The following is a 26,735-nucleotide window of genomic DNA, read 5'->3' on the forward strand; positions in this document are numbered from 1 at the left end:
GGAAGTAATAGTGCCAGTCACATCTGTTCTTCAGCAAACTTCTGCTTCTGGGTCAGACAGCCACTCCTAATTGCATAGAAAACTGGGAAATGAGTATTTAGCGAAAAGAGGGTTCAGGATGTGGGGTCAGCCAAACAACAGTGTCTGTCACACACTGGTTGAGCCAAATATGGGAAACCAATGTCCAACTTCCTTCCCTGGACAGGACTTGACAAGCTGAACAATGGTGTTATTTTAGACTAAGCTGACCATCAAGCCAGTGAAGTCCAGCACCTCTGGGTGAATTCTCACATATTTTCTTTGGCTAAAACATAAACACGATTTTTGTTATAGTTGTTGTACTGTTGATGACAATCACCAACAAAGAAAAAATGCATTAAAAATGTCTAATACTGGCTGGGCGCAGTGGCTCACACCTGTAATCCCAGCACTTTGAGATGCCGAGGCAGGTGGATCACCTGAGGTCAGGAGTTCAAGACCAGCCTAACCAACATGGTGAAACTAAATTTTTAGTCTCTACTAAAAATTCAAAAATTAGCTGGGCGTGGTGGCACGTGCCTGTAATCCCAGCTACTCGGGAGGCTAAGGCAGGAGAATCGCTTGAACCTGGGAGGCAGAGGTTGCAGTGAACCGAGATCGCACCACTGCACTCCAGCCTGGGCAACAGAGCAAGACTCCATCTCAAAAAAAGAAAAAAAAGTCTAATACCGCTTTGCCGTGTCTTTAAAGAGCAACTTTATGGCTACTGAAAATGCTCTGGGTCAGGCGTGGTAGCTCATGCCTGTAATCCTAGCACTTTGGGAGGCCGAGGCAGGCAGATCACGAGGTCAAGAGATCGAGACCATTCTGGCCAACATGGTGAAATTCGTCTCCCCTAAAAATAAAAAAAATTAGCTAGGCGTGGTGGCGTGCCAGTAGTCCAAGCTACTTGGGAGGCTGAGGCAGGAGAATTGCTTGAACCCGGGACATGGAGGTTGCAGTGAGCTGAGATTGTGCCACTGCACGCCACTGACAAAGCAAGACTTTGTCTCAAAAAAAAAAGAAAAAATGCTTTGAAGATAGCAAGTCTCACACTCAGCAGATGCAGATTCAATGTGAGAAAGAGGAAAGTACAATCACTACTAAATTGTTATTGATTCCTTATGAGATCCTTTCTGAAACCATTAGAGATATCAGTTTATGTGGTTCACTGATTAGAATAGAGAATCACACTAATTCTTATTAATGAGCACTGGGGAAATAGACTGGCAAGATGAGAATTATAATTCTTTAAGATGGTTGGCTAAGTGTCACTTTTTAAATATTTTTTGTATTATACTTTAAGTTCTAGAGTACATGTGCACAACGTGCAGATATGTTACATATGTATACATGTGCCATGTTGGTGTGCTGCACCCATTAACTCATCATTTACATTAGGTATATCTCCTAATGCTATCCCTCCCCCCACCCCACCCCACGACAGGCCCTGGTGTGTGATGTTCCCCACCCTGTGTCCAAGTGTTCTTATTGTTCAATTCCCACCTATAAGTGAGAACACGCGGTGTTTGGTTTTCTGTCCTTGCGATAGTTTGCTCAGAATGATGGTTTCCAGCTTCATCCATGTCCCTACAAAGGACATGAACTCATCTTCTTTTATGGCTGCATAGTATTCCATGTTGTATATGTGCCGCATTTTCTTAATCCAGTCTATCATTGATGGACATTTGGGTTGGTTCCAAGTCTTTGGTATTGTGAATAGTGCTGCAATAAACATACATGTGCATGTGTCTTTAGAGCAGCATGATTTATAATCCTTTGGGTATATACCCAGTAATGGGATCGCTGGGTCAAATGGTATTTCTAGTTCTAGATCCTTGAGGAATTGCCACACTGTCTTCCACAATGGTTGAACTAGTTTACAGTCCCACCAACAGCATAAAAGTGTTCCTAGTTCTCCACATCCTCTCCAGCACCTGTTGTTTCCTGACTTTTTAATGATCACCATTCTAACTGGTGTGAGATGGTATCTCACTGTGGTTTTGATCTGCATTTCTCTAATGGCCAAGTGTCACTTTTTTTTTAAGTGTATTTTGTGCCAGGTGTAGTTGCTCATGCCTGTAATCCCAGCACTTTGAGAGGCCGAAGTGGGGAGATCACCTGAGGTCAGGAGTTCGAGACTAGCCTAACCAACATGGAGAAATCCCATCTGTACTAAAAATACAAAATTAGCCAGGTGTGGTGGTACATGCCTATAATCCCAGCTACTTGGGAGGCTGAGGCAGGAGAATCGCTTGAACCCAGGAGGCAGAGGTTGCGGTGAGCCCAGATCATGCCATTGCACTCCAGCCTGGGCAACAAGAGCGAAACTCCATCTTTAAAAAAAAAAAGTAAACTTTGTGAGGTTGGAGAAAAATAAACCAATAATCTATCAATTACTGGTCAATAATACTACCTTCTTTTCTGGCTTAACACTGTCATCTACCCCCCATCCCCGCCCCCACTAAATTTGACAGGCTTTAAAATATATATAGCCAGGCGCAGAGGCTCACACCTGTAATCCCAGCACTTTGGGAGGCTGAGGCGGGCGAATCACAAGGTCAGGAGATCGAGACCATCCTGGCTAACATGGTGAAACCCCGTCTCTACTAAGAATACAAAAAATTAGCCGGGTGTGGTGGCAGGCACCTGTAGTCCCAGCTACTCGAGAGGCTGAGGCAGGAGAATGGCATGAACCCAGGAGACGGAGTTTGCAGTGAGCTGAGATCGCGCCACTGCACTCTAGCCTGGGCGACTGAGCAAGACTCCGTCTCAAAAAAAAAAAAGTGTATGCAGAATTCAAATTAGGATAAACTGCATATTATATGTGAAAAAACAGATTATCAAATTGTATATAATCTAATCCTGTAGCCCAAGCTACTCAGGAGGCTGAGGTGGGAGGATCACTTGAACTCAGGAGTTCGAGGCCAACCTGGGCAACAAAGAGAGGTCCCACGGGGGGCAGGGGGGAAGGAATTGTATATAAATCAAACACAATGTTATAAAATTTAAAGCCAGAATGATTAAAGAGAATAATTTCCTTCATACATTTTGGGAGAAACTAGAGGCTGAATGGTATTTATCCTCATAAATAATTGTAGGCCTACTGTGTATGGAGCACCATGTAGGCACCACAGAGGATAAACTATGAGCAGGAGAGAACTCTGGTAACTTATAACGTAATGGGCTCAAAAGAGGATATTTTCCAAATTTGCTATGGTGAATGTAGAACATCTTCATAACGGAAGGAAGACTACTAAAACTGCCTTAAAAAGTATTTTATGGCATTCAAAATGTGCCAAAAATATCCACGTTTCTGACAAATTCAGCTTCTTCCCACAACACACATGCACTGGTGCTGGGATTCGTGAGCAGCTTCAGCTAACAGTGACAACAGCAATAGATGCTGCTGAAGTTGGTATAGATTACACTTCTATAATTGTGTTACAGCCTTTCATTCCACCTGTTTTTGTTCTTTTAAATACTGGTACTGGGAGTCTGCTTTAGAAATATATTTTTATTCGGCTGGGCGCAGTGGCTCACGCCTGTAATCTCAGCACTTTGGGAGGCCAAGGTGGGCGGATCACCTGAGGTCAGGAGTTTGAGACTAGCCTGGCCAACATGGTGAAACCCTGTCTCTACTTAAAAAATACCAAAAATTAGCCGGGTATGGTGGCATGCACCTGTAGTCCCAGCTACTTGGGAGGCTGAGGCAGGAGAATCACTTGAACCCAGGAGGCAGAGGTTGCAGCAAGCCGGGATCATGCCACTGTACTCCAGCCTGGGCGACAGAACAAGGCTCCCTCTCAAAAAAAAAAAAAAAAAAAAAAATGCGTTCTACTTGTTTAACTCCTTTTGTGGATCTGTCAGAAGAAAACTGTGTTATCTTTGTACATATTATTTTATCAGAATTATCACAGTAGACAGATTTCAACACTTTTTTGGTTCCAGTTCCCTTATTTCACTGACGTGGCTGGATAGATCATGTCTATGTTTACTTCCAGGTTCACAAATGTAAAGATTCTATAACTTCAGGTGTTCCTGTCTTTCCATAAAAGCCCTTTCACAGTAAATTCACAGAGCACTATTTACTGGACTGAATCTTTCCTTTCTTTCCCAGTTCTTATGTTTTTTAGATCACATGCCAGTCTGTCTTTGTGATGCTGTTATGATCAGCATCTGATTTTTTTTTAATGCCTGCACAATCTGTATTGGAGTAGCAGCAAATTTATACTCATCCTTCAACACTCAGATCTAGTCCTTCTGCACTGTGTCTGACTTCTCAATCCAGCATTTGTCTACTCTTCCATTTCTAAAGCATTCGGAGAGGGTTCTTTTACAGCACTCATTTCACTGTATTATCATCATTTCTTGGCTAGTGTGATTCCTTCTGTGGTTCCTGCCTTCGTTACAGCACCAACTACGTTATCTGGGAGGCACTTTACTTTCTTCATTCAAGTCTCATAACAACTTCATGAATTAGGTATTATTTATTCCCATTTTACAAATAAAAAAACTGACTCTCAGTCAACTTTCTGACTTTTGTGACCTTATAACATGCTCTTGAATCAGTCCCCAATCTTGGGACATCTCTACCGTTCTCTTTCCCCTCTCCAGCGTCTATATGCAAAGGGATAAGGAAATATACAAAACTTAAACAATATAAATTCCATCTCCTTTTGAGCCCACTAGGTTATAAGTACCAGAATTCGGCCGGGCACAGTGGCTCATGCCTGTAATCCCAGCACTTTGGCCGAGGCAGGAGGATAACCCGAGGTCAGGAGTTCGAGACCAGCCTGATCAACATGGTGAAACCCCATCTCTACTAAAAAATACAAAAATTAGCCAGGTGTGACGGTGCTCACCTATAATCCGAGCTACTCGGGAGACTGAGGCAGGAGAATTGCTTGAAACCGGGAGGCGGACGTTGCAGTGAGCTGAGATCATGCCATTGCAACTCCAGCCTGGGCGACAGAGTAAGACTCCGTGTCAAAAATAAATAAATAAATAAAAATAAAAAAGTTACCAGAGTTCTAAAACAGTCTCTCCTGCTCATAGTTTATCCTCCGTGGAGTCTACATGCTGCTTTGTACACAGAAGGCCCACAATTGTTTGTGAGGATAAATACCATTCAGCCTCCAAATGTACCCCCTTATAAAACTATCACTTCAATCCTGACCACACCACTTCAATCCTGACCACACCACAGTAACTCTGCCAGACTTTTTCTTGCCTCTCAAATCACCGTATCAGTATATCGATTGGAAGAGTAAATACGGTGAACAACTCTCCTTCTCAGAATAGATCCATCTGGAAGGGGTTTTCTCGAATTCATGTCAATATAATTCAGACTCTTGGGTTTTTTCATTTATCCACCTTCCAATCTCCGAAGAAAATGTGCTTCTTTCCTAAAGCCTGATTTAATCAACCCAAATCCACACAACCATCTTAGCATCCTTCTAACAGTTTTATAAAGTCATCGTTAAATCTGTTGCTACATCTCGTCTTCATTATACTTGATGGCTCTAGGTGTGACCTATCACCCATCACATCTTTGTGAAATGTTCTTCCACCTCCGCTTTTATGACAGTGCCTCTTTGAGTGCTATGATGCCCCAAGCTCAGGCCCTACCCTCAGCTTTGCTTTCTTTGTACTTTCTCTCGTGCTTTCTATTCTCCCTCTCCAAGGTCCCTGACACTCCACACTTTATCTATAGTCCTAACTTCTTACTCCCCTTCTAGTCCCACATCTCCAACTATCAACAGTTGAATTCAGTTCATCACTTCAAATTCGACATGACAAAACCAAAGTTCCATCTTCTCTCCGAAACCAACCTCTCTTCTAAATTTCCATTTTTCCTGTCACCCAGGATCAAAATTTAAAAGTCATCTTCAGCCATGAGCTCCTTCATCTTTTTTCTTTTTTTTTGAGACAGCGTCTCACTCTGTCACTGAGGCTGGAGTGCAGTGGCACTATCATGCCACTTGACCTCCCAGGCTCATGTGCAATGGCATCTACTGCAGCCTCAATCTCCCAGGCTCAAGTGATCCTCCCACCTCAGCCTCCTGAGTAACTGGGACTATAGGCATGCACCACCATGCCCAGCTAATTTTTTTTTTTTTTTGTAGAGATGGGGTCTCCCTATGTTACCCAGGCTGGTCTTGAACTCCTGGACTCAAGTGATTCTCCTGCTTTTGCCTCCCAAAGTGCTGGGATTACAGGCGTCAGCCACCATGCATGGCCTCCTTTATCTTTAACATATCATCTGTTACCAAACCTGTCCATCCTTTGATTACAGTGTCACTTAACTCAATACTTCATTCCATTCTGCTGCTACCATGGCTCTCACTTCCAGAATGGAACATCATTCTCCCAATCATTCCCTCTGGTAGCCCCCATTGAGTTCACCCTGCATTCTACTCTCACACAAACCTTTCCACAACCCTTTGAAGGACAACTGTGGTTCCCCACTGTAGGATCAAACCCAAACTCCTCATTATCTCAAATCAAGGCTCTATACCCTTAGCTCCCAGCCAGCTGACACCCCCATCACTCCCCATCGATACCCTGCCACACCACTACGCCAGACCCAGGTTCATAAGTTCAGAGTCTCTGGAATGCAATAAACATTCCCACCCTCAGTTATGCTGGGTCCCTTTCTCCTAACATACTCTTTCCCCTCCTTTCTACCTAAATCCTATCAACTTCTTAGAGCCCAAGATTGACTACTTCTGTATTTTGCATCCAAAATGAAGCACTCCAGAAGCACAGCCTTTCCTACATTTTTTCTAACTGCTCCATGTACTTTATGTCCCACTTCTTTAATTTTTCTGTCTGATCCCACCCAAGGCACATAATGCAGCCACTTGTTCAACTGTGCTGAAATGCCTAATGGTAATTCAATTAATTCATCAATTTAGAAAAGCATTCTTCCTGGAGAGCAGTGGACATGTCCACAGTTTTCAAATCATCAATGCACCGAGAATAGTGTTTTGCAAAAAGTGAAGCCTCAATAAATTCTTGCTAACAAAGACAGAACTTGGAGACTACAATATGTGTATTTTAAGAAGCATCGTACTATTTTCACAAACTTGGATTTTAAAAATTCATTTAAAAAAATCTTGTCCTTGATACCCCCAACATTTAAAACATTAAAAATTCACACATTCTCAAATATTATTTAAGATAATTCTAAAAAGAGAATTTAAAAAGTGTGGAGAGGGCAGGGCACGGTGGCTCATGCCTGTAATCCCAGCACTTTGGGAAGCTGAGACGGACAGATCATTTGAGGCCAGGAGTTTGAGATCAGCTTGGCAAACATGGTGAAACCCGTTGCTACTGAAAATACAAAAATTAGCCAGGTGTGGTGGCGCACACCTGTAACCCCAGCTAACTGGGAGGCTGAGGCATGAGAATCGCTTGACCCTGGGAGGCAGAGGTGGCAGTGAGCCAAGATTGCACCACTGCACTCCAGCCTGGGCGACAGAGGGAGACTCCATCTCAAAAAAAAAAAAAAAAAAAAAGTGTGGAGAGAGCATGACTATGCTGATAAGCATTTTATAAAAACACTGGCATTCTGGCTACTGTTAGTTACAGTGCTCTGATTTGCTCTGATTTGACTGAATTACTTTTTTGCCATTTAAAATCAACTTTACAAACTTTAGCATGAAGAAATTTTTACTATAAAAAGTGGAAAAATGGCCAGGTGCAGCGGCTCACACCTGTAATACCAGCGCTTTGGGAGGTCTAGGCAGAAGGACTGCTTGATCCCAGGAGTTTGAGACTAGCCTGGGCAACATAGCGAGATCTTGTCTCTCCCACCCAAAAAAAAAAAAAAAAATAGCCAGATGAGGTGGCACATGCCTGTAGTCTCAGCTACTTGGGAAGCTGAGGTGGGAGAACTGCTTGCGCCCAGGAGGATGAGGCTGCAGGGAGCCATGATCACATCACTGTACTCCAGCCTGGGAGATAGAGCAAGATCCTGACTTGGGGGAAAAAAAAGGAAAAATGTTAAAGCTTGCCGGGCGCGGTGGCTCACGCTTGTAATCCCAGCACTTTGGGAGGCCGAGGCGGGCGGATCACGAGGTCAGGAGATCGAGACCACGGTGAAACCCCGTCTCTACTAAAAATACAAAAAAAATTAGCCGGGCGTGGTGGCGGGCGCCTGTAGTCCCAGCTACTCGGAGAGGCTGAGGCAGGAGAATGACGTGAACCTGGGAGGCGGAGCTTGCAGTGAGCCGAGATTGCGCCACTGCACTCCAGCCTGGGCGACAGAGCAAGACTCCGTCTCAAAAAAAAAAAAAAAAAAAAAAAAAATGTTAAAGTCTTGCTTCATAAATAAAATGAAAAGCTCTCCCACACACAAAAAAACTTCTGACTCAACATGTATACGTTTCTTCTGGTGCACTGGATTAGTTGAGGAGGCTATCTTAAAAACTACCGAAGTGATATATTAGGCAAAGTTCTTGGTTGCAAGGAAAAGAAACAATGCCAGCTGTCTGAAGCCAAAAAGGAACTTACTGGAAAAAATATCAAATGCTCAGAATATTGGAGTGGCAAGGACTATAGGACCAGGCTTGGAAGACAGGCCCACACCATGAGCACTCCAGAGGTGGCAGCAAAGGCCACAGCCTGGGTCTATAGCACAAACATCTGGTCAGCACACAGTCACTGCCTTGCCCCACCCATCCCTTTGGCCTCCTCAGGCCTCCAACTGGTGGAGCCTTAGTCCTGCATCCACATGGCCACACTAGAGAAGAGAGCTAGGTGGAGGATGGGTCCCTCCTTCTCTCCAAGAAGGGCTTTTTCCAAAAAGAATGGTACTCTTCTAATTTTATGCCAGAAAAATAAATCATTCAATACACTCCACATCCCTGCACCACAGCCACCCAAACTCTTCTGTACTGTGTATGCTTATTGCCTCTACCATCCCTGGCCTCTTCTGCCCAGTCTGGCCATAGCACACCCTCCTCCAAGTCCGTGATCAAGTCCTATGCCAAGACCTTCCCAGTCATACACCTTTATCAAACCCAAGAAGAATTCATCTCCCCTCTTCTTTCACCCACAGCAACGTAGTTCTAGTTTTCTTTTCATTAGCACAACAGCTCCATGATCTGTATAGATTCATGGAAAATAGAAAAGTCCACCTATATCAATATTTGTTTAGTTTTCAATGTTTCAAAATAAAATTTAGATTTGCTAAATGTGTGACATAGTATAAAAGTATGGACTTTTTATACTTTTTATGACTCATTATAAAAGTAATCCATGGTGGGGTACAGTGGCTCACAACTGTAATCCCAGCACTTTGGGAGGCCAAGGTGGGCATATCGCCTCAGGCCAGGAATTTGAAACCAGCCTGGCCAACATGGCGAAACCCCATCTTCACTAAAAATACAAAAATTAGCTGGGTGTGGTGGCAGGTGCCTGTAATCCCAGCTACTTGGGAGGCTGAAGCAGAAGAATCGCTTGAACCTGGGAGGCAGAGGTTGCAGTGAGCCAAGACCACACCACTGCACTCCGGCCTAGGCAACAGAGAGAGACTCCATCTCAAAAAAAAAAAAAAGTAATCCACAGAAGTTTTTTTGTAGAGACAGGGTCTTGCTATGTTACCCAGGCTGGTCTCGAACTCCTGGCCTCAACTGATCATCCCACCTTGTCCTCCCAGAGTGCTAGGATTACAGGCTTGAGACACTGCACCAGCCCAAAGATTATATTTTAAAATCTAGGCCAGGCGCGGTGGTTCATGCCTGTAATCCCAGCACTTTGGGAGGCCAAGGTGGGCAGATCCCTTGAGGTTAGGAGTTCGAGATCAGCCTGGCCAACATGGTGAAACCCCATCTCTACTAAAAACACAAAAATTAGCCGGATGTGGTGGCACACGCCTGTGATCCCAGCTACGTGGGAGGCGGAGGCAGGAAAATCCCTTGAACCTGGGAGGCGGAGGTTGCAAAAGGCCGAGATCAAGCCATCATACTTCAGCATTGACAACAAGAGTGAAACTCCATCTCAAAAAAAAAAAAAAAGTAAATACATATTAAATCAGTTTTCTTTTATGCAGTAAAGTACTAATTTTTATCTATTTATTTATTATTATTATTATTTTTTTTTTTTTGAGACAAAGTTTCGCTCATGTTGCCCAGGCTGGAGTGCAGTGGCGCGATCTCGGCTCACTGCAACTTCCGCCTCCCGAGTAGCTGGGATTACAGGCGCCTGCCACCACGCCCGGCTAATTCTTGTATATTTAGTAGAGACAGGGTTTCACCATGTTGACCAAGCTGGTCTTGAACTTCTGACCTCAGGTGATCCACCTGCCTCGGCCTCCCAAAGTGCTGGGATTACAGGCGAGAGCCACAGCGCCCAGCCCTATTTATTTTTTTAAGAGAAAGGATCTCGCTCTGTCATCCAGGTTGGAATATAGTGGCACGACCATGACTCACTGCAGCCTCAAACTCCTAGACTCAAGTAATCCTCCTGCCTCAGCCTCCCGAGTAGGTGAGATTATAGGCAAGAACCACTGCAGCCAGCTAAAGTACTAATTTTTAGTGGCATATAGTATTCATACCATGAAATGAAAAGTAGGTGAAATCATGAAGGATTTTCCTGGTTGATTTCACTGTTAGTTACAGGGTTCAAAATGGATAGAATTCTCTGTTGAGATCTTTGTTTTCATGTCCTTGGGGATGAGAAAAAGGGTCAGCACTCTCTCAGACACTGGATTGGACCTCTTACTCTTTCTCTCAGCACAGATTAGGGGGACAGGCAGGGAATAACAGCTTTCTTTATCCACAATACGTTGATACAAACAGGCTTCCAAAGGCTGCATATCTGGGCCTCTGACTTAGCTGGCCCAGTGTCCTTCACCTAGGATATTCTTCAACTACCCATACTCGACCAAGCTGTTCAGGTCTAGCCTGCTCCATAAAGTCATCCCTGACACTCTAGCTCATCTTTCTTCACAGGCTTCTCCAATCCCTATAAACACCTCTCTACATACTTCTCTCTTTTACACTCCAAACTGCATCTTATTTTGCTTTTTAGACAGGGTCTTACTCTGTCACCCAGGCTGAAGTGCAGTGGCACAACCATGACTTACTGTGGCCTTGACCTCCCAGGCTCCAGTGATCCTCCCATTACAGCCTCCCAAGTAGCTAGCACCACAGGCGCACACCACCACACCAGGCTAATTTTTAAATTTTTTTATAGAGACGGGGTCCCACTACGTTGCTCAGCCTTGTCTCAAACTCTTGAGCTCAAGCGATCCTCCCCCTCGGCTTCCCAAAGTGCTAAGATTGCAGGTGTGAGCCACTGCACACAGCCTAAATTGCATCTTGCCAGTAGACTGAAGCTCAGATTCTGTATTCTACACATTTTAAAACTCTTCGGTTTGAAGTATTCTTTATAGATACCACAATACAATTACTTTTGTAACCAAAAATAATAATTCCCTTTTGAAAAAAAAAAAGACCCATACACCCTGGCAGAAGGATGATTGTGCCCCGCTAAAATAGTTACTGAACCTACCCAAAAAACCCCACAGAAATACAATTATTATATACAGAAACTCTCTGGATTGTTTTCCTAACTCATATTGGCAATAAAATCTAAAAGTTTTGTCTTACTATTATTAAAGGCAGACGACCCAAACTGCAAAGCCTCCTAGAAAGAAATCAATACCACAGTGATAGATGTAAAAGCCCTGAGTCAGGGCTCAGCACATTTGGTTAATGATGGCTGAATATAAGTCTAGCAATCAAATCATTTCTGCAAAGAGGAAGCAAATAAAAATATTAAATAATCGGCTGGGCATGGTGGCTCACGCCTATAATCCCAGCATTTTGGGAGGCCGAGGCAGGCAGATCACGAGGTCAGGAGTTCGAGACCAGCCTGGCCAACATGGTGAAACCCCAGCTGTACTAAAAATACAAAAATTACCTGGGGTTGGTGGTGGGCACCTATAACCCTAGTTACTGAGGAGGCTGAGACAGGAAAATCACTTGAACCCGGGAGACAGGGGTTGCAGTGAGCCGAGATCGCACCACTGAACTCCAGCCTGGGTGACAGAGCAAGACTCCATCTCAAAAAAAAAAAAAAAAATTAAATAATCAAACAGGCCAGATGTGGTGGCTTGTGCATGTAATCCCAACACTTCGGTAGGGCAAGGAAGGAGGATCACTTGAGCCAAGAGTTCCAGACCAGTCTGGGCAACATAATGAAACCTCATCTCTACAAAAAATAAAAAATATATATTAGGAGGGTGTGGTGGCACATGCCCGTAGTCCCAGCTACTCAGGAGGCTGAGGTGAGAGGATCACTTGCGCCTGGAAGGTTGGGGCTGCAGTGAGCTATGATCACGCCACTACACTCCAGCCTGGGTGGCAGACCCAGATCCTGTCTCAAAACACAAACAAACAAATTTCGAAGTATAAGCACAATGTAACTTCTCTTTTTTTGTTTGTTTTGTAACTTTTCTTAATGTACATTTTATTAGGATTCCTAAATATTCAAAGAAAAATCATGGTTAGGTATAGTGGCTCACACCTGTAATCCCAGCACTTTGGAAGGTCAAGGCAGAAGGACTGCTGCTTGAGCCCAGGAGTTTGAGACCAGCCTGAGCAACATAGCAAGACCCTGTCTCTACTAAAAATAAATTAGCCAGGCATGGTGGTGCATGCCTGTAATCTTAGCTACACGAGAGACTGAGGAAGGAGGATCGCTTGAGCTCAGGAGGTCAAGGCTGCAGTGAGCCATGACTGCATCACAGCACTCCAGCCTGGATGACAGAGCAAGACCCTGTCTCAAAAAAAAAGGGAAAGGCTGGGCGCAGTCGTTCTCACCTGTAATCCTAGCACTTTGGGAGGCTGAGGAGGGTGGATCACAAGGTCAGGAGTTCAAGATCAGCCTGACCAAGATGGTGAAACCCCTATCTCTACTAAAACTGCAAAAATTAACCGGGTGAGGTGGCAGGCACCTCTAATCCCAGCTACATGGGAGGCTGAGGCAGGAGAATCATTTGAACCTGGGAGGTGGAGGTTGCAGTGAGCCAAGATGGCGCCGTTGCACTCCAGCCTGGGCGACAGGGCAAGACTCCATCTCAAAAACAAAAAAAAAGGAAAAAAGAAAAATCACAATCCTTCCTCCTTTTAAGAAAAGCATAAGCACTATGTCTGAGCTCACACTCATTTTTATTCATCATTGCTAAGCTGCTCTTACAAAACACATTAGAAATATGTTAAATAACTAAGCCAAAGAAAAGATCTTCTAAGCGGTTCTTTAAAAGGACTTTATTGTTTTATGAACAAAGAGATCAACTAATTGTATACAAAGAAAGTCTATTTAAGGGATCATTTCATTTTATGGTGTTTTTTTTCTTTTTTTTGGAGCCAGGGTCTCTCTCATTCTGTTGCCCAGGCTGGAGTGCAGTGATGCAAACACAGCTCATTGCATCCTAGACATCCCCAGCTCAAGCGATCCTCCCACGTAGGCCTCCCAAAATGCTGAACAGTCTTATTTGTCCATGTATTCCCAAGGTCTTACACAGACACTCCAAAAATGTATGCTGAAGAAATGAATAAACAATCGTATTCCTTAACAAGGGCCCTTCCTTTCCGTACTAGGCTATGAAGATATAGATTGCTCCACACACAGCACACAGTAGATGTGCAGCACTATTTTTATTGAGAAATGAGAACTAAAGCAGAAGCAAAGAAGTAGGATTAGGGCAAGGACATAAAGAATGGAGACTGCAGTATGAATTCAGACCAGAATTCACACCTTGGGAAGGAGGCAAAAAATAACGTAATGGAAGAAATGACTAACTGGTATTAGGCAAACAGAAGGGGAAGCAGGGGAAAAAAGCTACCAGGAAAGATTCTGAGAAATGAGGAGCAGAAATGTCCAGCCATGACGGGATCAATGAACCCATCATGATCTTAGAGCAATGTAATATTGAACAGTGACCAAGATGTGTTACAAAAGGACTCCCTAACCACCTTGGGATCTACTGTAAGATAGATCTTCCAGTCATGACTATTGCCTCTGGGATTGCTACCTGTGTCTTACTCCCTTCTCTAGAGCCTTCTGGAAGGTGAAGTCCGCAGAGACATCAGTCCACCTGCTCCTCTGGGGCATTTTACAGACAAACAGGCCACCAGTCTCTGCCCACTGAAGAGCTCCAATGTCAATCATCTCTCCGTTCCAACCTGGTGAGCTGAAGGATCTGAGAAAATGTGAAGCAGCTCCCCTTTGCCAAGAGATATAGGGCTTCTAGTGGAAAAGTACAACAAACGAACCTAACAACTTAGGAACAGCTTCATCCTTTATTAAAACAGCTTTAAGGCACAGGGAAATCTAACTCACACAATGCTATTGTAGTCATTTTTCTCCCTGGGTAAAAACAGACCCGTTAGGAGCAGCTTTAACTTTCCTAGGCACTGTGATGTCATTTGTTGTATGTTCTGTATCGTTTGGCCTTTCTAAGAGTACAAACAAGCCCATCCCTGTCTCTCACTTCTCCTCACAGAGGCTCTAAAAAAGGAAAGGCTGGGGGAAGAGGGATAATCTCACTGGAAGTACTTCAGCAGGGCCAAAGTTGAATAATATGACAGATGAATATCGTATTACCCAATTTTGGATAATAAAATCTTACTCAAGAAGTTACAGTCTTCTACACAGTTTATGATAAAGTATCAAGTGAAGGATACGGTTGATTAAAAAATATAAATGTAGGCTGGACACGGTGTCTCACGCGTGTAATCCTAGCACTTTGGGAGACTGAGGTGGGAGGATCGCCTGAGCTCAGGAGTTCAAAACCAGCCTGAGTAACATAGTGAGACCCTGTCTCCACACACACACAAATTAGCTGGGCAAGGTGGCGTGCACTTGTACTTCCATCTACTTGGGAGGTTGAGGTGGGAGAATCACTTGAGCCTGGGAGGTGGAAGCTGCAGCGACCTGAGATCGCATTACTGCACTCCAGCCTGGTCAACAGAGCAAGACCCTGCCTCCAAAAAAAAAAAACTCAAAACAAGATCTTGGCCCTAAGAACAAAGATTAGCAGATAAATATACATTTATATATACATACTTTATATATTACTAATTATATATTGTTTGCAAAGAGGAAGCAAATGAAAATATTAAATAATCAAACAGGCCAGATGTGATGGCTCATGCCTATAATCTCAACACTTTGGGAGGCCAAGTAGGGAGGATCACTTGAGCCAGGAGTTCCGGACCAGTCTGGGCAACATGAGACCTCATCTACAAAAAATAAGAAATATGGCCAGGCGCAGTGGCTCACGCCTGTAATCCCAGCACTATGGGAGGCCGAGGCAGTCGGATCACCTGAGGTAGGGAGTTCAAGACCATATTACATATTTTACATATTAGCAAATAAATCTTTTATATGTATATAAACATGTATTTATTTGCTAATCTTAGTAGGGCCAAGATCTTGTTTTGAGTATGAGTCTACTGAATTGTAAGTTGTCTTTCTTTCATATGCCACACCCATAATGAATGACATATGTTTTCCAGTCCTAGTTTTTATAAAGAACAAAAACCTAAAAACATTCATGAAGTAATCGATGTGCAGAGTCCTTCTAGACTTTTAAGATCCCCTCTCCAATCTTCTCAGTTTGTCCATATAAGTGAGCAGTAATTTCATTTTTTTTTTTTTTTTTTTTTGAGACAGACTCTTACTCTGTCACCTAGGCTGGAGTGCAGTGGCGTGCTGTTGGCTCACTGCCACCTCCGTCTCCTGGGTTCAAGCAATTCTTGTGCCTCAGCCTCCCACGTAGCTGGGACTACAGGCTGCACACCGCCATGCCTGGCTAGTTTTGTATTTTTAGTAAAGAGAGGGTTTCACCATGTTGCCTAGGTTGGTCTCAAATTCCTGGGCTCACGTGATCTGCCCACCTTGGTCTCCCAAAGTGCTGGGATTATAGGCATGAGCCACCATGCTGAGCCTTGTTATTTTCTGAACTCAAATTTCACTGGTTAAGGTGAACAATTACCATAACAAGTACAATGAACATAAACAGATAAAGGAATAAAGGAATCACACAATTTGGCAGCTGGGAGGCCACCTGGTTGGGGTACACCGGACCCAGAAGCCTGCTGTGTAACAGCCAAGCATTCAGTGTACCAAGCTGGTTAAAGTGGTGGTTGGTTAAGAAACTGTGTATCAGGTTCAAACTACTGTAATAAATGTTAGTTACCACAAATACCCAATTTAAAGATGTTATCAACATATCAATAACAATCAGTACAACTTGTTAAGTGGGAGATTTTTTTCTGTTAATTTTTGTTTATCAACAAGAAGAGAAGCCAGAAAGAGAAAAGGCAATCATTTTCATCACGCTGTTTGGTCTGTTTGTTCTTCCATCTCTCCCATTAGACTCTAAGCTCCCTGCATGTCTATCTCCTTCATAACGGTATCACAGAACTTGGCACTCAATGAGTGTTCAATAAATTTGCTATGTTGACACATCCTAACCTGGATCAGAATTTCAGCCTCTCATTGCTGGTCTATAAATAAAGTTTTCTGGGGCTGGGGAAAAAAAAACCTAGAATGATAGGTTTGGCTACCCATGATCTATTACCTTCTAATACAGTCATGTACTACATAACATTTCAGTCAACTACAGACCACATATACAAGAGTAGTCCCAAGAGATTATAATGGAGTTGAGAAACTCCTATCCCATCATAGCTGTGGTGTCACAGCACAATGCACTACTCATGTTTTATGGTGAGTACACAATCAAACCTACTGTGCTGCCGGCCATATAAAAGTCTAGCACAGCTTAGCACGGTGGCTCATGCCTGTAATCCCAGCACTTAGGAAGGCTGAGGAGGCAGACTGCCTTAGTCCAGGAGTTCAAGACCAGCCTGGGCAACATGCCGAAACCCTATCTCTACAAAAAAATACAAAAATTAGCCAGGCATGGTGGCGTGTGCCTGGAGTCCCAGATACTTGTTGAGGTGGGAGGATCGCTTAAGCCCAGAAGGTCAAGGCTGCAGTGAGCCGTGATCACACCATTATACTCCAGCCTGGGCAACACAGTAAGACCCTGTCTCAAAAAAAACAACAACAAATTGTAGCACATACAATTATGTGCAGTACATAATACTTAATAGTAAATGACTATTACTGGTTTCTGTATTTACCATACTGTAGTTTTTATTGTTATGTTAGAGTGTATTCTCTCTACTTATTTTTTTAAAAAGTTAATTGTAAAACAGTCTAAGAAGGGATTGTTATCATAGGAGATGACAGCTCCATAACTGTTACTCTCCTGAAGACCTCCCAGTGGGATAAGATGTGGAGGTGGAAGACAGTGATACTGATGATCCTGACCCTGTGTAGGCCTAGGTTAATGTGTGTTTGTGTCTTTGTTTTCAACCAAAGAAAAAGCTTAGGCGGGGCGCGGTGGCTCACGCTTGTAATCCCAGCACTTTGGGAGGCCAAGGCGGGCGGATCACGAGGTCAGCAGATGGAGACCAGGGTGAAACCCCATCTCTACTAAAAATACAAAAAATTAGCCGGGCATGGTGGCGGGCGCCTGTAGTCCCAGCTACTCGGAGAGGCTGAGGCAGGAGAATGGCATGAACCCGGGAGGCGGAGCTTGCAGTGAGCCAAGATTGCGCCACTGCACTCCAGCCTGGGTGACAGAGCGAGACTCCGTCTCAAAAAAAAAAAAAAAAAAAAAAGAAAAAAGAAAAAGCTTAAAAAGTAAAACATGGGTAGGCAGAGGAACAAAAATTAAAACAAATAAATAATAAATAATATTTTTAAATAAAGTTTCTAGGATAAAGATATAACGAAGAAAACATTAGCCAGGCATGGTGGCATACACCAGTTGTCCTAGCTGCTTGGGAAGCTGAGGTGGAAGGATCACTTGAGCCCAGGAGTTCAAGACCAGCCTGGGAAACAGAGCAAGATCTCGTCTCTTTTAAAAAAAAAAAAAAAAAAAAAAGTGATTTTAGTATGACAGGAAAAAAAGATAAAATATTTTTATATAGCTGTACAATGTGTTTTAAGCTAAGTATTACAAAAGAGTCAGAATGTTAAAAAATGTAAAAGTTTATAAAGTAAAAAATTACAGTAAGCTAAGGTTAATTTATTATCGAAGAAAAACAATTTTTTGATTTAGTGCAACCTAAGCTGTACAGTGTTTCTAAAGTCTACAGTAGTGTACAGTAATGCCCTAGGCCTTCGCATTTACTCACCGCTCACTCACTGATGCACCCAGAGCAACTTCCAGTCACGCAAGCACCATTCATAATAAGTGTCCTGGTCAGGTGAACCATTTTTTATTTTTTGTACCGTATTTTTCCTGTACTTTGCTTGTTTAGATATGTTTAGATACACAAATACTACTGCGTTACAATTGCCTATTTATTCAGTACAGTCACATGCTGTACAGTTTTGCAGCTTAGGGGCAATAGGCTATACCATATAGCCTACATGTGCAGTAGGCTATACCAGCCAGGTATGTGTAAGTACATTCTATGATGTTCACACAACAACAAAATCACCTAACGATGCATTTCTCAGTATGTATCCCCAATGTCAAGCAACACATGGCTATATTTTCATCTCTTCACATTCCATGTATGCCTCTTGACATTGCTTAAATTTACAAATCAAGGTCCTGTTTATACTTACATTACTATTGTATTAATGCTAATAATATTCTGTAAACTATTCTATCTTGATTAAGGCCATTAGTGCCCATTAAAATTTTTTTTTAATTGGGTTGAATGCCTTATTCGGTTTGAATTTTACATTCCCACAATGTGTGGCAGCTAATGCTTCTGGCACATCTACTGAGAACATAAAAGTTCTCCTGGAACTAACAAATTACTTCCCTTCCAACACAATTATATAATCTGAGAGTTGAAAAGCACCCTAGAGATTATTCTGTGGTCCAAAATCCCTCCCAATTAAGGAATCTCATCTAAAACTACTCAACTCTGTCCGCAAGAAGGGATGCTAATCTTTAGATTCTCCATGACACAGCGCTGCAGTCATAGTAGGCTCTTTAATATATGCTTTTTGTTGTTTTTAATACGTTTGTTGAACTGAACAAATCTTTTTTTTTTTTTGAGACGGAGTCTCGCTCTGTCACCGAGGCTGGAGTGCAGTGGCACAATCTCAGCTCACTGCAAGCTCCGCCTCCCAGGTTCACGCCATTCTCCTGTCTCAGCCTCTCGAGTAGCTGGGACTACAGGCGCCTGCCACCGCGCCCAGCTAATTTTTTGTATTTTTAGTAGAGACGGGGTTTCACCGTGTTAGCCAGGATGGTCTCGATCTCCTGACCTCGTGATCCGCCCCCCTCGGCCTCCCAAAGTGCTGGGATTACAGGCGTGAGCCACCGCGCCAGCCTGAACTGAACCAATCTAGAATGGACATATTTCACTCATTTTATTTTTCTTCCCAGGCTTTAGCTGTAACACCCACTGAATCTGTAATTTAAAGCTTTGCATGATTCCTCTGCTCATTAACCAACGTTCAAAAAGAAATTCAATAAAGGAAACTCAATGCATTAATGAAACTCATTTTAACAGTTTAAAATTTTAAGCTCCTGGCCGGGCGCGGTGGCTCACGCTTGTAATCCCAGCACTTTGGGAGGCCGAGGCGGGCGGATCACGAGGTCAGGAGATCGAGACCACGCTGAAACCCCGTCTCTACTAAAAATACAAAAAATTAGCCGGGCGTGGTGGCGGGCGCCTGTAGTCCCAGCTACTCGGAGAAGCTGAGGCAGGAGAATGGCGTGAACCCGGGAGGCGGAGCTTGCAGTGAGCCGAGATTGCGCCACTGCACTCCAGCCTGGGCGACAGAGCGAGACTCCGTCTCCAAAAAAAAAAAAAAAAAATTTTTTTTAAGCTCCTGGCCTGGCAAAGTGGCTCTTGCCTATAATCCCAGCATTTTGGGAGGCTGAGATGGGAGCATCTCTTGAGCCCACGAGTTTGACAATAGCCTGGGCAACAAAGGGAGACCCTGTGATATGCTATGGCTCTGTGTCCCGACCCAAATCTCATCTCGATTTGTAATCGCTACCTGTGGAGGGATGGACCCGTAATCCCTCCCATGTGTTGAGTAAGGGAGGTAACTGGATCATGGGGAGTTTCCCCCATGCGGTTCTCATGCTAGTGAGTGCTCACGAAATCCAATGGTTTTATAAGTGTTTGGGAGTTCCTCCTTCGCTTCTCTCTCTCCTGCTGCCTTGTGAAGAAGGTTCTTACTTCCCCTTTGCCTTCTGCCATGATTGTAAGTTTCCTGAGGCTTCCCCAGCGATGTATAACTGTCAGTCAATTAAACCTCTTTTTTATAAATTACTCAGTCTCAGGTATTTCTTTATAACAGTGTGAAAATGGACTAATACACCGTCTCTACATAAAATTTAAAAATGAACCAGGTGTGGTGGCTTGTGCATGTAGTCCCAGCTACTTGGGAGGCTGAGACGGGAGGACTGCTTGAGCACAGGAGGTTGAGGCTGCAGTGAGCCATGATCACACCACTACACTCCAACCTGGGTGACACAGTAAGACCCTGCCTCAAAAAAAAAAAATAAATAAAAGTCGGGCACGGTGGCTCACGCCTGCAATCCCAGCACTTTGGGAGGCCAACGCGGTGGATCACGAGGTCAGGAGATTGAGACCATCCCGGCTAACACGGTGAAAATCCGTCTCTACTAAAAATACAAAAAATTAGCCAGGCGTGGTCGCCGGCACCTATAGTCCCAGCTGCTCAGGAGGCTGAGGCAGGAGAATGGCGTGAATCCGGGAGGCGGAGCTTGCAGTGAGCCGAGATGGTGCCACTGCACTCCACCATGGGCGACAGAGCAAGACTCTATCTCAAAAAAAAAAAAAAAAAATACAAAAACTAGCCAAGCATTATGGCAGGTGCCTGTAATCCCAGCTACTCGGGAGGCTGAGGCAGGGAGAACAGCTTGAACCCGGGAGGTGGAGGTTGCAATGAGCCGAGATCACGCCACTGCACTCCAGCCTGGGCGAAATAGCGAGACTCCATCTCAAAATAAATAAAAATAAATAAATAAATAAATAAATAAAATTTTAAAAATAAAAATGTAAGCTCCTAGAATCGCCTGAACCTGGGAGGCAGAGGTTGCAGTGAGCCAAGATCGGGCCACTGCATTCCAGCCTGGGCGACATAGCGAGACTCTGTCTCAAAACAAAAGAAAAAAAGTAAGCTCCTAGAAGGCAAGTCCTACGCCTGGTCTGACTTGTAAGATGCCATGAGGTAGCCTAAACAGACAAGTAAGCTTTCAACATTAATGTTGCTAATGTCAGTGCATAATAAAACATTTAACAGAAAATGGAAAATTAAGCCTTTGCTAGTTTGCTTATGATCTATAGTTTTCAATTTATCAAAAATACATTTTCTATTGCTAGTATGATTTTTTTTTTTTAATTTAGAGATGGAGGTCTATGTTGGTGGCCAGGTTGGTCTCGAACTCTTGGCCTCACCACCTTGGTCTCCCAAAGTGCTAGGATTAGAGGCGTGAGCCACTGCGCCCGGCCTGGTGTGATTTTTTTTAAAATAAACAGTCTTGCATCATTCGTACAACTAAATTATACTTATAATTGGGGTGCTCACAAATTTATGCATACTAGTGTAGTAAGACATGCTATTATACTAATTAGTTTTCCCTTCAGTTAAGAGCCTGTGATCCCATCTGATTTCCCATAACATGATATGATAATGAAGAGAATAAAGCCTCTGGAGCAGTAAGCACCACCAATAATTTTACTTTACTCAAATATGCATTCCAAAACAGTATATAATTAACAGCACGGCCCTGGTTAGCTATTACAATGCATCTGTTTTGGGGACTTTTACAATATATGGTAGGATACAAAGCATACGTTTCCAAATCTCCTTTCGTTGTGTTTTGCTGAAAGGGAGCACACATGGGATCCCTTAACAGCACAATTCACTAACTAATTTTCTTCAGGCAGTAATTCAAATTCCCACTTCCTCCTAAATACCTCTGGACAGCAACTCCTGGCAATCCATCTGTCTCTTTCGCCACAGCTTCTTTTCATAACTAACGGGTCAAGTTCCTTTCCCCATTTCGACACTATGCACTGTACTGCGGCCCTGCCACCATAGCCCACTGCTGAATGCAATATAACATATTGGATTTCACTGTCCTTCATTGTTTCCAGTTTAACTGCCATTTTACCACCATGCACACAAGAGAAATGCATTCCCACAGGCATCTTATGAATTTCCAAAGCAGCTATTCTTTGTGGATTTACAAAACATGTGTTTCTCTGAATTCCCTTCATCACCACAGAAACGGCTTTGGGAAGCCGAGATTTTTTTTTAAAGTACCCTACCTATTATAAAAAGAAACTGATTCTAAAACATTATTTTCCTAGCTAATTTAATCCTAAGGGTCTTCCCACAAGGCAGTGGAGGAACGTCAGGGCAAAAATGTTAAATACCGCTTTTGGTCTTCCCAATTAATATGAAACATTTTCAGCACACAAAGATTATTATATCAAATGTCCTTTCTTCTCAGACTACACCATAAAGGGTACCCAACACACTGTAAAATAAACAGCTGGCTGTGGCTTATGCACAACGCCCTAAACCTTCCGAAGACACCCCCACCCCCAGCCCTCGGCTTTGGGCTCACAGACATATAATTCCTCGGCAAACCCCAAACCTGCCAATGAAGTGCACTATTTCTCTGGCACAAAGGCCGGCTCGCGCCTCGTGCACGCCGGCCTCCGCACACATGTGCCTGGCTGACAACTGCGGAGAGGCCCTTCCAGGATCAAAGCCGTTGGCCTGGACCGAAAGCCGCACTCTTCCCAGGCCACTGCCTTCTCCCGCGGCCGCTCTCCCCGATAACAGGCGGCCGAACCGAAGCGCTCCGGCCGCAAGCCGGCTACCCCCTCCGCCCGGCGCGTCCTGTGCGGCCGCACTCAAACCCGCTTCCCCTCAGCCCCAGCGTCCTTTCTCCTTCCCCGCTTTTTCGCCTCAGGAAATTCCGTCGGAACTTCATTCTGCCCGAGCGGGGCGGCCCTGGCACACCCTCCTCCGGCGGCCGCGCCCCTCGCGCCTCCACCCAAAGGGGCCGGAGACCCGGCGACCCCGGCCCGCCCAGCCTGCCGCCTCACCTCTTCCTCGCTCTCGCTGCGGAAACACAGGCATGCGGCCCGCTTCTTGTAGCCGTCGCCGTCGTAGGTGCGGGTCTGGTTCGACTTGAGCTTCATCATCCTCCGGGCACGGGTGGGGGTGCGGTGCGGGTCGCGGGAGTCGAGGGGTGGGGAGCCCGCTCTGGACGGCCGCGTGCGCGCGCGCCCCCGGCTCGGCCAAGGGAAGCAAGGAGGGGGAGCTTCTCCGCTACACGGCTCCGCCGCTGGCCCGCCACGGCCGCCTCATTCCCCCCGGCCCAGGTCCCGCGCCGCCGCTGCCACCGTCACGGCTGCCGTCTCCGCTGCCGCCAGGGCCGCCGCCCCCTCTGCCGCCGCCACCCCCGACGACGACCTCGCCGCCATCTTGGGCGCGCTGCGTCAGCGGCGTAAGGCCGCACCGGCCTGCGGGACGGCCGCGCGCTCGCGGCGCAGGCCGCGTTCGCGAATCGCGCCCTCCCAGTTCGCGCGGCGGAAACCAGCGTCTGAAAAGAGAGGGCCGCGCGATTCCAGGCGGCCGCTACGCCGGCAGCGTAGGCGTAGAACTGGTGAGGCGCGCGGAGGAAGCCGGGGGAGATAGGGAGAGCGGCGCAGGAAGCCTAGCGGCAGGAGCGGAGACCGAGCTGTCCAGCAGCGCAAGTCAGCGGATGGGGAAGCGGGGACTTGGCCAAGGTCACGCCGCGTCTCCGCGGCCGAGGATGAACCAAGGTCATGCAACCCGCCCCTGGGCCCTGCCGGTCGGTCTCGAAGGGGTTGAGGGGGAAGGTTTGGAGGAAAAAGTAGGATGTAGTTAAAGGCAACGGAAGCTGCAGCCTGAGACACCTGGGATTTGGAACTGCAAGGAAACGGGGCATGGGAGGAGTGTGCACTTTGCGTTGATAGCCTGAACCTCAGGATGTCTTAGGGGCTGGTGCATGTCGCCCATTACAAAGAACAAATATTTGTTCTGCAATCTTTTATTGATGCTAAAGGCAATTGCTTCCTCTTATGGTAAACAAGAGGGCCAGAAAGGAAGACGCGCGCGTGTGTGTGTCTGTGTGTGTGTATATGTACACACATAATGTAAATCATAAAACATCATCGTTTCTGGCAATAAATGAGGAGTGTGTGTTGTGGATGTCAAACAGATTCTCCAGGAAAAGATATACAGACAGAAGCTCTGCAGAAAGGAAAACTGGTGAAGCTCTGCAGAAAGGAAAACTGGTGTATGACCTGTGAATGTTCTCAGCAACCCAGAACAAACCAAGTACCATGCAGATGCCCTAAACGTACCAAAAATCCTGTGCAGTATCTGTCTGTGAATTGTTTAATACACTTTTTGGTTTTTTAAATTTTTTTATTTAATTTTTTTATTTAACATTTTGTTGCCCAGGCTGGTCTGGAATTCCTGGCCTCGAAGCTATCCACCCTCGGCCTCCCAAAGCACTGGGATTACTGGTGTGAGCCACCGTGGCCAGCTAATTCCCCTTTTTGAATTTGCTTGTATTTAGTATAGTCAAAAAGATCTGGATTTGAAACCAAATACACCTTGTTTGTAACCTCAATTAAATTTTTTTAATGTTCATACCACCCGATTACATCATATTTTAACTTCTGCAAAATAGAGATGATAAATCTACTTGGCCCAGGCACTCAGGGCACCCCAGATGCTATTAATAGTTTGTTTGTCTATTAAATTTTCCTCTCTTCAAGAAAAGAAAATTAGAGTTCAGTAAATGTTGAATGAATAGATAGATGGAGGTTTTCTTTTGGTTTCTAATTCCTTACCCTGACTTTTTATGGACATGTTTTTGTTTGGGGTTTTTTGTTTGATTGATTGTTTTTTGGAGACAGAGTCTTGCTGTGTCAGTTAAGGTGGAGTACAGTGGCATAATCTCAGCCAGCTCAACTGCCACCTAGACCTCCTGGGCTCAAGCGATCCTCCCACCTCCGCCTCCCAAGTAACTGGAACCACAGGCGCCTGTCATGCAGCCTGGAGCACTACCACATCCAGCCAACTTTTGTATTTTTTTGTAGAGACAGGGTTTCACCATGTTGCCCAGGCTGGCCTCGAACTCCTGGGCTCAAGCAGTCCTTCTGCGTCAGCCTCCCAAAGTACTGGGGTTACAGGCATGAGCCACTGCTCCCAGCCCATGGGCATGTTTAGTTTCAAGAGCCCACAAGATTACTCCCAGATCCCTTGACTGTGTAATAATTACTTTGTCTTTGTTCAGGGAGCATTAACCAAGGGATTCTGTCCTTTCCTTGAAGATAATGGGTAAGTAGTACATTTAAATTTGTTTAAAAAAATTATACTTGGCCGCGTGCAGTGGCTCAAGCCTGTAATCCTAGCACTCTGGGAGGCCAAGGCGGGCAGATCATGTGAGGCCAGGAGTTCGAGAGCAGCCTGACCAACATGGTGAAACCCCGTGTCTACTAAAAATACAAAAATTAGCTGGGCGTGGTGGCACGTGCCTGTAATCCCAGCTACTCATAAGGCTGAGGCAGGAGAATCGCTTGAACCTGGGAGGCAGAGGTTGCAGTGAGCCAAGAACACATCATTGCACTCCAGCCTGGGCAACAGAGCGAAACTCCGTCTCAAAAAAAAAAAAAAAAAATTATACTTAACATTATTCCACTTAAATATGTCTCCAGAAGTCCTACAAGAAGCCTGGTGGTAGATGCCTGTAAGTCCCAGCTACTCAGGAGGCTGAGACAGGGTGATCACTTGAGTCCAGGAGTTCAAAGCTACAGTGAGCTATGATCATGCCACTACTGTACTCCAGCCTGGGTGACAGAGTAAGACTCTGTCTCTTAAAAAAATAAAATAAAAAAGTCCCGTAAGAAAACACTAATAGCTTATTTATTCATTTTGCTAAGCCAGAAACCTGGAGGCATTTTTTGTTTGTTTTGAGACAGAGTCTCACTCTGTCGCCCAGGCTAGAGTGCAGTGCAGTGGCACAACCTTGGCTCACTGCAACCTCCACCTCCCAGGTTCAAGCAATTCTCCTGCCTCAGCCTGTCCAGTAACTGGGATTACAGGTGTGTGCCACAATGCCTGGCTAATTTTTGTATTTTTTTTAGTAGTCACGGGTTTTTACCATGTTGGCCAGGCTGGTCTCAAACTCCTGAGCTCAGATGATCCACCCGCCTCAGCCTCTCAAAGTGCTCAGTGTGAGCCACCATGCCCAGCCAACTGGGAGGCATTGTTGACACGTTCTTACCCACTATCCAGTTGATAATAAACTTCACTGCTTCTGCCCTCTCAACATCCTTGGGCCCAGCCCTTTCCTGCCTTGCCCTCTGTCATTACTTCACTGGGACTCTTCCCTCTGAACTGTGGCCTTACATCTGGTCATCTTGGCTCCTGTCCAGCCTGCCTCAGTGCCATCTACCCACTGCAGCAAGATAAATTCTTCCCAAATGCAAATCTGATTAGGTCAAGCCCCGATTAAAACACTACAGTTGTTCCTCAGTGCTTTGAAGACAAAAATTAAAACCCTACCAGAAAATATAAGACTGTAGGAATTAGGTCCCTGCTGACCTCACCCCTCCCTTCAT

At 44.9% G+C, this 26,735-nt stretch overlaps 1 protein-coding gene across 1 annotated transcript in view; it reads right to left on the reverse strand.

Moving 5' to 3' along the window:
* Window positions 1-23,556, reverse strand: part of NUDT3 (nudix hydrolase 3) — a 108,346-nt gene extending 84,790 nt beyond the window's left edge. The window contains exon 1 of the mRNA XM_032141770.2: window positions 23,181-23,556. Within this exon, the coding sequence (XP_031997661.1) occupies window positions 23,181-23,279 (99 nt within the window). The 5' untranslated portion in view covers window positions 23,280-23,556. The remainder of the gene's footprint in view (window positions 1-23,180) is intronic.
* Between the last annotated feature and the right edge of the window lie 3,179 nt (window positions 23,557-26,735).

Source organism: Hylobates moloch, unplaced genomic scaffold (genome assembly GCF_009828535.3).
Source record: "Hylobates moloch isolate HMO894 unplaced genomic scaffold, HMol_V3 SCAFFOLD_20, whole genome shotgun sequence".
Classification (NCBI taxonomy): domain Eukaryota; kingdom Metazoa; phylum Chordata; class Mammalia; order Primates; family Hylobatidae; genus Hylobates; species Hylobates moloch.